Source organism: Artemia sp. Qi Xiang Cuo, chromosome 1 (genome assembly GCF_049724085.1).
Source record: "Artemia sp. Qi Xiang Cuo chromosome 1, ASM4972408v1, whole genome shotgun sequence".
NCBI classification, from domain to species: Eukaryota; Metazoa; Arthropoda; class Branchiopoda; order Anostraca; family Artemiidae; genus Artemia; species Artemia sp. Qi Xiang Cuo.
The window spans coordinates 78,531,380-78,545,416 of record NC_142794.1 but is presented as its reverse complement, the minus strand read 5'-3'; the positions used below and the strand labels follow the sequence as shown (position 1 = coordinate 78,545,416).

The window sequence follows — 14,037 nt, the reverse complement described above, 5'->3', positions numbered from 1 at the left end:
ATACGAAAGTTGTGTTGTACTGAAAGACAAAGCATGTATTTCACTCCTTCGACGACCAGATGCAATGGTAGTAATGAATGCCGTCTTAAGAATAACATCCTTCATATCAATATTCCACAAGTCAACAAATCGTGAAGTTCTAAAATACCTTTGAACAAGGCCACGACCCCAAGCAGGAATACCATGGTGTGTCCGCGGTGACTCGTGCCGAAATTCTGTATCATTTTCCTCAAACAAGTATCTTTGCTGATATCTGTTCCTGTAGCTAGAGCTAGCGTTCAGCATATTGCTACTTTATAACCTTCTATCGTTGATGGTGCGAGGTTTCGACCAGTCTTTAGATGTATCATGAAGTCTGAAACTGTCTGAGTACTAGTTGCGAGAGGATTAATCTTCCTTCTACTGCACCAACCTGCGAACACTCGCCGTTTTCTATTGAACAATTCAACAGTAGATCGTCGCTGGACCGGGTAATAGCACGGGCTGATTTGTAGAAAAACCTCTCTTTTAAAGTCAACGTTCAATATCTTCCATTCGTTTAAATTTAGATTCATTAATGCTGGGTGGCGAAGTCGACCCTGCTGGAGGAGATCTGACTAATCTCGAGGGGTATAGGCAAGTCTACTAGCAGGTTGAGAAGATTCGTGTACCAAGTTTGGCGAGGCCCTCGCGGAGTAATTAGCATTATTCGGCAATTCACAGACTTTCGAACCTTCTCGAGAACCTTTGGGATCAGGGCAAATGGAGGGAAGGCATAGCTGTGTTTGTTTGACCAATCGTGGACAAGGGCATCTGCGCCGATCGCAAGAGAATCGGGAACTGGAGAGAAATATACGTCGATCTTCCGGTTCAATCGAGTCAGGAATAAATCGACTTCTCGCAGTCCATACTCTTTTGACAGGGCTCTGAAGACACTCTCGTTGAGACTCCATTCCGTGGGCAGACCTTTTCCTTCTCGTGACAGTGTGCCGGCTACTAGACTGAGCGATCCGGCGATGTGTCTTTCCTTCAAGTGAACGTTCAGTGTCATGGTAATCTCGAAGAGCTTTATGGGTTCCTCCTCTAGGGAGAAAGAACGGGTTCCGCCCCCTTTGTTTATGTAATTGAGTACAGTCGAGTTGTCCGTCGCTACCATGACTACCTGGTTTCTTAGCTCCTCCGCAAAGGCTTTGATTGTGTTGGCTACGGCTCTCATCTCGAGGCAATTTATATGAAGAGATTTCTCTTCTGGAGACCAAGTCCCCGAAGTGTCTTGATGTGGGTGCTTTAGATAGCCACCCAGCCCGTAGGTTGAGCTGTCGGTGAATATTGTTTTGGAAACAATAGGGGGCTTGAGAGGAAGGCCTTGACTCGGCCAATCTTTGTTCAGTCACTGTGAAAATGCCTGTTTCATCTCTGTCGTAATTAGGATGTTTAAATGTACGTTGCTCCGAGATTTGTTCCACAATCAGAGCATTAGTAATTGACATTTCCTGAGATGTAGTCTGTTGAAAGGAATTGCTCGAGCCCGCATTGATGAGTCTAATCAGCTTCATCAGTTGCCTTATTGAGGCATGCGATTTTTCCAGAGCTGCCTTGATTGCATTTATCAAGTTCTGAATCTTTTCCGGGGTTAGGTACACCCTCTTTACCCCTGGTCTACCAGAAAACCCGAAAAATATGATCCGTCGCATAGGTTGCAATTCTGATTTCTCGCTCGCATGAACCCGAGTCTGTGCAGGAGAATCATCTGATATCTCGCTCAGCATGAACCCAAGTCTGAGCTGGAGAATTATATTGGTCTTTACATTGTTCTGTACTAATTACGTTTGGTAATTGTGCAGAATTTATTTGTTCATGTAAGCATGCCATTGGATGATTTGAAGATGGCCATAGCTCACGATGGCACTTTGAACTGATATATTTTGTTTTTGAAAGTGAACCCTAACCTCATTCTGTGAGTTAGGTCCTTAAAATTGGCGGAAAACATAAAATACTTTCCAGAGATAATAATTTTGAGTATGCTCTAGAAAGAATTGAAAGATGCCGTTGACATCTATTAACATAATCCAAAAACTTTATCAGTTTTTGGGATAGTGTCAGGAGAAACGTTCTCTGCCTTTAACATCTTTATGACAGTATCTAACGTGAGGTCACTGTATGATAGCATGCTCAGAGTCCCTCGTGTGGAAGAATCTAAGGCCAAGAATGACTCTGTCAACTGATATGAACTTTATGTCCTCTGCTTATCCAATTGATGGTAACAAAATGAACTTTGGTTTATGCGTGGTGCCTGTGAAGCTGAAAATGCGTCTTGACATTTGTAAGCTCTTGCTCGGTCCGGGATGCCGAAAGGGTCAAAGAAGTACTACGTTTTGAACGATATTTTCTTCAATATTCAAATTATATACTGTTATCCAGCTAGCATAGCATACTTGTAATTGGACGCTGGATGTAAATTTAATTCTAATCACCAGAAAAAGTTACCACATGCCAGACAAGACCTATAGGTTAGCGCTGTAGTCGTTACAATACTATGCAATGACGGTACGTATGTCCAAGGCGTCGTGACCTCATATAATGGCAGTCTGTACTTCCAAAGCATTATGACCTTATGTAATGAAGGTCTGTACTCCCAAGGCGTTATGACCTTATGTAATGGTGGCCTGTACACCCAAGGTGTTATTTTCTTATGTAATGCCGGCCTGTACGCCCAAGGCGTTATGACCTTATTTAATGACAGTCTGTACACCCAAGGTGATTTGACCTTATGCAATGACGTCATCCATACCCAAGGTGTTGCGACCCTATGTAATGACGGTCTGTACGCTCAAGGTGTTATGAGCTTATGTAATGGTAGTGTGTACACCCAATGGTGTTATGTCCTTGTGTAATTCCGGTCTGTACGCCCAAGGCGTTATGACCTTATATAATGATGGCCTGTATACCCTCTATGTAATTAGTATTATACCATACCATAAATATTGGGTTTAATACACCCAAATGATTAAAATACAAATAATTACAAATAAGACACAAAAATTCACTTCTGTAATATTCTGTTTCATGATTTCTGCGTACCATCAGGGTTGCCAGCTGCCAATATCTAAAAAGGGGTAAAAACTGAGGAAAAGGGGGAAACTTTACTCAAAGACTGAAAGTCCGCGCTTTCGCTCGGCCTGGTATGTCGGGAGGATCAAAGAAATTATCACGTTCTGAGAGTGGCTTATTCTTTGTTGTTGACTGCAGGTCTTCTGAGCGCTGCTTGATAAAGTTTTTCAGCATTGGGGAGAAAGGTAACGTGATAAGCTGTTTTCTCTTGAATGGCTCAATTTCAAAAACCAGCTCTGCAGGTTTTGAAATTATCACGTTCTGAGAGTGGCTTATTCTTTGTTGTTGACTGCAGTTCTTCTGAGCGCTGCTTGATGAAGTGTTTCAGCATTGGGGAGAAAGGTAACGTGATAAGCTGTTTTCTCTTGAATGGCTAAATTTTCAAAACCAGCTCTGCCACCGAGCGAGGCTGTTGGACGGTAATACTAGGCCTGGGGCAAATGGTATCACCCAGTACTTCGTATACAAGGTCCAGCGACTCTGCCAAAGAGACCATGTCATCTGTTCCGGGACCGGTGCCTAATTTTAACCAACTATAAAATCTTTATAATTAGATGCTGGGCCTAATCTGAGCTGCAATCTCCAGACCAACTTATCCATTGCCAGAAGACCTATAGCGCCGTAGGCGTTATAACCTTGCGTAATGATGGTCTGTATGTCATAGTCTTTTTGAGCTGATGTAGATCCGGCCTAAACGTGATCGTCGTTTTGTTCGTATATTAAGATAGCCTGCGCAATCAAGCCGCTTTGACCTCATGCAGACACGGTCAGTACGTCCAGGGTGTTCTAAGTTTATTTAACGACTACATATATGAACAAGGTATTATAACCGTATGTTATACCGGCCTGTACTCCCTAGGCGTTATGACCTTATGTAATAACGGCCTATACGCCTTAGGCGTTATGACCTTATGTTATGACGGCCTATACGCCCTAGGCGTTATGACCTTATGTAATGACGACCTGTACGCCCTAGGCGTTATGACTTTATGTAAACTTATAAAATATAAACCTATGAAAGGTATTATCCATACCCAAATACTGGATTTACCGCAGCTAAACCATTAAAATACAAATAATTATCTACCTTGGATAGTGTCTATCCTTATGACCCCTTGCACCACGAAATAGAAACTGGTCTGAATTGGCTATGGAGAGGGACTGGATCGCTGTGGAAACGTTTGTTTTCGGTGGTATTGTGGTGTCTTGACCCCGTCTTTGCATTGCAAAACCTAAGAAAGCTTTTGTTAATAGATGAGGTAATGTATGAGGTAATGGCGACGCCAAATCTTTGCTTTTGTCGAGTGGATGCCTCGGGTTTTCGTGACTGGTTTTTAGAGGTGTCCACATAATTAGAAAGTACCATCTTAACTAATTAATGATGAATAAACAAATAAACACGAATACTGTTTCTTTAAATAGCAGCTGAATTAAGTAAATAGTTTCACTTGTTACGTTAAGTGTTTTTATAGTTATTAAGAATAATCCAGCCCGTCATTGAAGCCGTAAGCCCACTAACACACTTAGAGGAGCAGGATCTGACTACCACCTAAGCATTATTCAGTAGTCTTACACGGTGTTGTCAAGCATTAATATTTGCTAAACTCTAAATATTGCGAATTGTTAAAATCCAATTCAGGCAAAGTATATAAGAAAATACGGGCAAATTTAAAAATCATAGCCTTACAATGTTGATACAAATGAATTACAGGTAGTTGACAATATAAGGAACATATGGGGAATTCAGAGTGTAGGCTATCTATAACGCTAACAATTTCGAGTTTCTAGTAGACAGTAATCTATATACCGAGAGTACTCTATGCCTCTCTACCTTAGTTCTGCCCTAGGATGGATTTTTGACTATCTATCAGTAAGTGAATGAATCATATTTATACAATTCTGTTGCTGTATTTGGCTTACAATTTTTATTCACTTCCACCAAGTTGACTACACCTAGTTCAAAAAATCAAGCAAACAAGTTAAAAAAATCAGGCTCACCAAGTTAAAAAATCAAGCTCACCAAGTTCAAAAAATCAAGCTCACCAAGTTCAAAAAATCAAGCTCACCAAGTTCAAAAAATCAAGCTCACCGAGTCCAAAAAAATCAAACTCACCAAGTCCAAAAAATCCAGCTCATCAAGTAACAAAAAATCAAGCTCACCAAGTTAAAAAAAAAAATCAAGCTCATCAGGTTAAAAAAATCAAGCTCACCAAGTTAAAAAATCAAGCTCACCAAGTTAAAAAATTAAGCTCACTAAGTCCAAAAAAATCAAGCTCACCAAGTTAAAAAAAATCAACAGACTTGGTTGCAACCAAAAACATATTTTCGTGAGTTACTTGTTGGTTGGTTGACTCTATTCGAAATAAGTCAGACAGAGCTCTATTTATTGCTGAAAAAAATTCCATTTTAAAGAAGAATCACTAAAAACCATAATTTCTTTGGAATCATAGCCTACACAAATCCCATGTGATAAAAAAACTGATTTGATGATAAATCAATGGGTGGGGGCTTATGTTTGCGCTTCAGATACGCAAAGTGACATTCTAAGTATTAATTCAAAGAGTATGGGTGACATATAAGACTTTTGGCGCTGGGTCACCCATTTGAAAACGAAGGTCTATTCTCAGCTCCTCTAATTCAGAGAGTGTCAATTCATATTTTTGACGGAATTGTGACCACAGAATTAAAGCTTCCTTGATTTCTTTTTCACAAGAAGAATTCATAAAGAAAACTTTCAATAGCGAACTACTCAATGATGTAACATGTGTCACTGCTTTTACTTTTTTGACGCTATGTGACCCATCTTAAAATGTTTCTTAGGCTTGCATGGTGTCTAGTAGCTTTTGTATATCTTTTATCTGAGACTTAATCATGGGAATAAGTAGTCTACAATATAGAGGAAACCTATGCTTTTGTCCATGAAACCAAATCTAATTTTAAGAATGCATTTTCAAAACACACAATTTTTAAGAAGCAGGATCATAGGCGTAGAGTAGGAGCTTTCGAGGGATAGGACACAAATTTCAAGAGACAGTGCTACCGCTTTACTATAAAAACAGTCTTTTCTACCAGAATTGAATCCTCCCCAGGGGCAGTTGAGATTCTACACCAAAGATCAAGATGCCCGATCTAGATTGATTTATTTTTCACTGACGGGGAGGGGGGTTTAAGAAAGATAATAGTCTTATATGTTTATAAAGCTTAAAAGGCTAAAATTTGGAAGTTACCTGGCAGCAACTGACGACACTTATTTTTCGTTTATCATAGAATTTTTGTAGAACATTGTCAGCCTGAGATATAGTCACAACTCTGTTGTCCGTAATCTGATGGCCAATATTGACCCTTGATTTGACCGCTTCCACATTGCCACTTAACGAAAATCGACTGGAGGTCAGAGTTTCTTGATAGGAGTCATCGTCCGACACTTCTTCCTCTTTCTCTTGTAATTTTTCTTTTAGGGGGTGTGAGACTTGTGGCGTGGCAATTTTTGGCATTTTCATACAAGTAACATCCGAGTCATTTACCATAATTTATCCTGAAAATATACGATTGCTGTAAAACATCTTTAAAATATTTGAAAGATTTCCCTTATAATAATATAGTCTCTTATAATCAGGGGCGTAGCAACAGTATTTTTATTGGGGGAGGGGGGTCAAGAGGGGGTGCTATTGAAGTAGGACTGATTGTAGGACATGATATTGAAGTAGGGTGCTATTGAAAGGACCACAGGATAGTTGGCCTTATAATGCCCTGCAACGGGGTCCATGTGTGAGAAAAAATAAGTATAACCAGGTATCATATCAAGGGAGATGTGAAATATACTCAGTTAGCTATTGACATAGACCTGGTGAAAGAAATTGAGCAGCGAAATTTCCTACTCCCGATTTATGTGAGGGGACATATTCTTAAATTTCTTTACAGTACGGTGCTAAGCCATTCGGCATAAAGACAAATAAAACTTCGACCCATATAATAAATGACAAGCCGTATCTTCTTCACAACTCTAAGCTATTTCAGTGCTACCAAATGAGGCAGACATTAGATTGCTGGCAGATGAATTGGCACTATTGTCAGGGTACTCCATTTAACGTTGTGTGGCTGCTAGCAATGAGGCAAACATTTATAGCATGGGTGAAGGAATCTTGATTTTTTTCATGTTCAGTGATCAAAACAAGATTATTCCATTTGGACGTAGGTATTACGTACATTCCATCTGCGTCTGAAACGCAAACGCAAGACTGAAACGCACAGAAACGTTTCAGTCTTGCGTTTGTAACACATACCGTACAGTCTTTGAACAATTTTATTGCGTTGATATGTTTCATTGTTTTTATCATAGGCAGCGCAATAGCGCTGCCTAAGTAAAGAAAGATGTGGGCACAATGTGTTATTTATTTTTGGTCTTAGACCAGGGCAGCTCGTATCGAAAGGGTTATCGTAGAAACTTCAGAAATGGCTCATTAGATTTGAAATTCGAGTGACTAGTGCCCGTTTAAATAGCCGAAAGTGATTGAAAGGCAACTAACACCCCTTCCACTTTGATTTCCTGTATTTGATTTCCAGATAGAAATTACGTTTTTGAGGAGGACACTCCCCCATAGCCCTCAGGGGAAGGATTGTAAGTTATATCCTGGGGTATATAAGGTTTTTACACAAAGCGTTGTCGTAAAGACTTCAAAAAGGACTCATTTGATCAGAGATTAAAAGGACTAGTGCAATCTTTAAGTACCAGAAGTGAGTAAAAGGCAAACAACCCCCTCTCACGCCCACCTTATCCCCAACCACTATCAATAAACATTTTTATATAGTTATTTTGTTCAACGTAGTTGAAAGCCCTGGAAATTGGGTCTTTGAGGATGACACCCCCCCCCCACGGCCTTCAGGGCAAGAATTATAAGTTATACCCTGAGGGCACACAAGGTTTTCAAAGAAAGCGTTGTCGTAGAAACTTCAAAAGGGGCTCATTCGACTGGAAATTTAAATAGCTAGTGCCATTTTTAATAATTGAAAGTGATTGGAAGGCAACTGATGGTTGCCTTCCAACACCCCTTCCACGCCCACCCTATATCAAAACCAAAGCAAAAAAAACTGTGAAAAAATCATTTTGTTCAACGCAGTGAAAACTTTTAGCAACCAAGTCTTTGAGGATGATAACCCCCTCAGAGCCCTCAGGGCAAGGGTTATAAGTTATACCATGGGGGCATATAAGGTTTTTATTGAAATCTTTGTCGTAGAAACTTGAAAAAGGACGCGTTCAATTGGAAATTAAAAGGGCTATTGCCCTTTTTAATTGTCGAAAGTGATTGGAGGGCAACTAAACCCCTGTTACGCCCACCTTTTCCCCAAACACATACAATCAAAATTTTTAGGTAGCAATTTTGCTCAATGTAGTCGAAAATTTTGGAAATTAGATATTTAAGGATTACATTCCCCCTCCCCCCCACAGTCCTCAGGGCAATGGTTGTAAGTTATGCCCTGGGGCATATAAAGTTTTTATAGAAAGCGTTGTCGTGAAAACTTCAAAAAGGGCTTATTCCATTGGAAATTGAAATGTATTGTGGCCTTTTTAATAATCAAAAGTAATTGGAGGGCAACTAACTCCCCTCTCACGCCCACCATTTTCCCAAACCCTTACAATCAAAATTTTGAAATAGCCATTTTTTTCAAAGTAGATGAAAGTTCTGGAAATTATGTCTTTGAGCATGACAATCCCTCCCCAACCCTCAGGGCAAGGGTTATAAGTTATGCCCTTGGCGCATATGAGGTTTTTATAGAGAGCGTTGTCGCAGAACTTCAAAAAGGGCTCATTCGATTGAAAATTCGAAGAGCAAGTGCCCTTTTTAATAGTCGAAAGTAATTGGAGGGCAACTAACCCCCCTCTCACGCCCACCATTTCCCCAAACACATGCAATCAAAATTTTGAAATATCCATTTTGTTCAGCATAGTTTAAAATTCTGGACATTAGGTCTTCTAGGAAGACAGCCCCTTCAGAGCCCTCAGGGCAAGGGTTGTAAGTTATACCCTGGGGACATATAAGTTTTTTTATAGAAAGTGTTTTCGTAGAAACTTCAAAAAGGACTCATTTGACTGGAAATTGAAAGGGCTAGTGCCCTTTTTAATAGTCGATAGTGAATGAAACGCAATTAACCCCCCTCTCACGTCCACCATTTCCCTAAACACATTCAATTAAAATTTTGAGATAACCATTTTGTTCAACGTAGTTGAAAGTTCTGGATATTATGATTTTGAGGATGACAAAATCCCCAAATCCATCAGGGCAAGGGTTGTAAGTTATGCCCTGCGGGCATATAAGGTTTTTATGGAAAGATCGTTGAGACTTCAAAAAGGGCTCATTCGATTGAAAACTGAAAGGGCTAGTGCCCTTTTTAACAGTCGAAAGTGATCGGAGGGCAACTAGCGCCCCTTTGAAGCTAACAATTTTCCCAAACATCCAATCAAAATTTTGAGATAGCCATTTTTTTCAACGTAGTTGAAAGTTTTGGATATTATGTCTTTGAGGATGATCAACCCCCCCCCCACGACCCTCAGGGCAACGGTTGAAAGTTATGCCCTGGAGGCATATAAGGTTTTTATAGAGCGTTGTAATAGAAACTCCGAAGTGATGGTGCCTGTTTTCATAGTAGAAAACGATGGAGCGAGGACTAACATCCTTCCAACGCCCCTCATTTTTCAAAAAACATCAAGTCCCAATTTAGGCATAAGCATTTTGTTCACTGTAATTAACAAGTCCGTAAATTATGTTTTTGGAGATGACACTCCCCCCAAAGCCCTTAGCGCAAGGGTTGTAGGTTATGCCCTAGGGGCATATAGGTTTTTATAGAAAGCGTTATCGTAGAAGCTTCAAAAAGCCAGAACATAATTTGTACTTTATTGAAAAAAAATCCTTTAAAAAGTTTTAACTTATAACTCTAAGAAAACAAAAATTAATTAAGATTTTAAGGAATAAATATCAGCATATGTATATTAAATTGACAATGCACATTTTTTCAGTGAATTCATTTGCATTTTTTCAATAAAGTACAAAATCTATTATATCTTTTAAAAAGCACAAGTCATAGGGCCATACACAGATTAATTTCTGCTCATGTTGAGTTTAAATCGCTCTAATTACTTCTTGTACAGGGTTCCACTTGCACGATAATTCTGATCTTTGGTAGTTGTTAGTTCGATAAGACATTTGATTCAATTTTTGTTCATGCATGGTGTAATAAATCTCTTTACTTTTTTTGAAATGCTTGATATGTTGAAAAAGTTTTTTGATTAGTATCTGAAAACGATCGATTTTTCAGTCCTCATTTCTCGTATATAGTGCTCAGTAGTATAATTTAGAAAGGATTCTTAAAATTTTTCGTTTGGGGGGGGGAGATCACCCCCATCGCCTCCCCCTTGTATCCGTGCCTGAACCAGCGGTCATCCACATAGAACTTATGCCAGATTAGAATAGGCAGCTTTTTAGCAATATGAATGTTAAGTGCGTATTGGCAAATATACCATACCTGATTATACTTGGCAATAAAACTGGACGTGCATTTCTTCAGTTAGGAACGAGAAAAGAGAAACCCGTTTCCATCTTGTGAACTTTAACTATAATGAAATCTGAAAACACGTTTTTTTTTAATGAAAGTAAAGAGCGACTTTGAAACTCGAAACAAACTGAAATTATCTTGCATGTTGATGGGACTAACAGCCCAAAACGTCCAATTTTTAAACTAAATTTGGCAAATGTTAAAGTATGACAGAATTGCAATTGTTTTATTTACCAATTGGGTTTCAACATATTTAAACGGAAAATGTTACTGATGAAAGCAAATTCACATCAATGAGTCCTTTCACTCTTAAATATTTGGAAAAACTTTTCCATCCCGTTCAAATTTCTTTTGTGTGTTCATTTAATATATTTAATTTCCAAAATGAAAAGCAATGTGGTACTTATTAAGAATCCAGAAAACACGCGAGAAGTGAAGTTTCGTTAATGCTAATGAAATAAAAAAAAAGTATAATAAAAATATAATAGTTTAGAAACAAATTTGGGCTATTTATTTGCATATTAAGGGGTGGGGGTAAGGCATTGCATATATCAAATACGTAACCTAACCTAGGTACCTTTTTTTGGCCTTTCAACTCCAAAAAAACTAAAGCTTAAACATTTTTCACGGAGTGAGCAATACCTCACATGGCAGTCGAAACCTGTTTTTCATTAGGATTTCATTAGATTCTAGATGCGGTTCTTCGCCTGTTTTCTAGATTCTTAATAAGTAGCCTACCACGAATTTTCCTAAATAAGCTATCTTGGCATAAAAAAAGAGAAGATTTCCCAATTCAGCACCATACTCCAGACTTCACCCTATGTGCATCTACATAAGTAGAGAGGGGGGCGCTACTCCGAACCCCACACCATATATGGGCATAGACTCGAACCCCACACCATATATGGGCATAGAGTCCCTGGGGAGAACAAGTGGTTAATGGGGTCAATGACCTAAATTCCCAAGGTCGCTGTTGTTGTTGTTGTAAGTGCACGCTCTCAGCGAATGTCAAGGTCGATGTTGTTGTTGTTGTAAGTGCACGCTCTCAGCGAATGTCTAGGTCCATTTATTTGTTGTTGTTGTTGTTTTTGGCACGCTCGAGGCGAATGTTATGATCCAGAAATAGTATTTGTTGTTGTTGCTCGAGCCAAATGTTATGAGTTTCCCGGAAACAGTTAGATCACGTGTTTCCTTCTCAGCCAATCAGCGAGTTGGATACACCCCCCATTCTCAGCCAATCAGAGGGCTTGTTACATATGGTTTTCCCCGTTACATAACAATTCGCCCTTGAGATTTCGTATATAACGGACATGCATTGTGATTCAATTATCAGAAAGTATTGTGACACAATTGATACAAAAATGGATAATATTGATGAATTAGAAGCCTTGGCAACTACAATTTACCATGTAAGTACACTTTTATTTTCAAACGAATTTTCCTTGGACATCCTCCAGTATATTCAGGTGGTCAGCCCCCCCCCCCAAACCATACAAACATCATTATAATCAATGGAAAACATAAAATATATTCTTTTTACCCTCAAAACCTAACCCCCCTCCATCATTGTTTTTACAATCAAATTCTCGCAAAAAGAAATAATTATCCTTTCAAAAAATTTAGCTTTTCCATATTGTAATCTTTTCTCTAACTGAGACTTCTGTCAATTTTTAATGAAAATGCCGCTCTGTTTTGACACAAGACTCCAGCGCGTCGCCTATAATTAACTCTCACCCTTTTCCTGTCTGTATACATTAGCTGGTTTTAGGCAATCGAAGTTTTCAATGCTTTTACGTAATTCAGTGTTTGTCTGAAAATAGCGGTCAGCTAATTTTGTCTGCAAATTAGCGATAGACCTAGGGTGGGTTAATTTTCCTAAATTTAGGGGAGGGGCGTGAATCCGTGATTTTTTGTTGGGGAGGGGTTTAACGCTTTTAATAGTGACAAAATAGAACTGAAAAGATAATTGTTTCTTACGTCAGTGTCTAACCATTTCTATTCGAAATTTAGCGATTTTAGCTATAACAATTTTCCTAAATTTAGAGGAGTGGGTGTGTATCTAGGATTTTTGTTGGGGAGGGGGTTAGCACTTTAAATAGTGACAAAATATAAAATGAAAAGATAATTGTTTCTTACTTCAGTGTCTAACCATTTCTCTTCGAAATTTAGCGATTTTAGATATAACAATTTTCCTAAATTTAGGGGAGGGGGCGTATCCGTGATTTTTGTTGGGGAGGGGGTTAACGCTTTTAATAGTGACAAAATAGAAAAGATAATTGCTTCTTACCTTAATTGCTTCTTCATCATTTAGTGATTTTAGCTATAACATTTGAATAAAAGGTAGTAAGATATGCCTTTCGCTTGAATAAAACGCATGATTAACTCAATGAGAGGGTAGACTTAGGGTGGGTTAATTTTCCTAAATTTAGGGGAGGGGGGCGTGTATCCGGGATTTTTGTTGGGGAATGGGTTAACGCTTTTCATGGTGACAAAATAGAAAATGAAAAGATAATTGTTTCTTACTTCAGTGTCTAACCATCTCTCTTTGACATTTTAGCGATTTTAGCTATAACATTTGAATAAAAGGTAGTAAGATATATGCGCTTGAATAAAAAACTGAACGTTCGTATAATAATGCATTGAGTTATTTCTGAGAAAAGTTGAACTTATTATAATCAAATTATGATTTTCAGAGTTTAGGCTGCTTTCGACAAAGATTTCTGTTTACATATGGCAAATTTCCCCAAGGCGATTGATCCATGGTCCTTCCAAATGTGATAGAAACTACTACACCTTGCTTTAATCTCCTTTTACGTATTCAAACTGAATGTTCGTATAACAATGCTTCGACTTATTCCTCAGAAAATTTACCCCTTCAAATATTTACTCAGAGGAGCGGTTGCTGAAATGTAAAACGTTACTTATTTGCCAATCATTTTCACAGTTTTCAAGTTGAGATCATTGAACACACTCCTTCCTTCTCAGTTTATTCTATGAAAGTGAGCTGTATTTGTTAGAGTTTCATAAACATTACATATTTATTTAATTTAAACACTTTTTTTTCAGATATAATAATGTTTGGTGTGATGGACACGGAATACATTGGTCTTAAATATTCCTCAACTGGCATTATTTTCGAAGCAGCTTTCTTACTCACCGACAATCAACGACGTGAAATTCATAGCTATAAATGGAACATCAGATACAATATCTATAAGTACAAGAAAAACAGATGGGGTCCAACACTAAATTTTATAAATCGAAATGGCTTTTACACCAAAACCATAAGACCACGTAATGAAAATGGCTATGAAATAAAACATGTACAAGAGGAAATTCAGGAAATATGCAGTTTTTTCGGTGTGCAAGCTGTTTATGTTAAGGGAAACGTGCCAACTA

The 14,037-nt window shown here is 38.5% G+C and overlaps 1 protein-coding gene across 1 annotated transcript in view; it reads right to left on the bottom strand.

Moving 5' to 3' along the window:
• Positions 1–6,621, bottom strand: part of LOC148956753 (uncharacterized) — a 142,603-nt gene extending 135,982 nt beyond the window's left edge. Inside the window, exon 1 of the mRNA XM_089087217.1 lies at positions 6,318–6,621. Coding sequence (XP_088943343.1) covers positions 6,318–6,617 — 300 coding nt within the window. The 5' untranslated portion in view covers positions 6,618–6,621. The remainder of the gene's footprint in view (positions 1–6,317) is intronic.
• Positions 6,622–14,037: the final 7,416 nt, after the last annotated feature.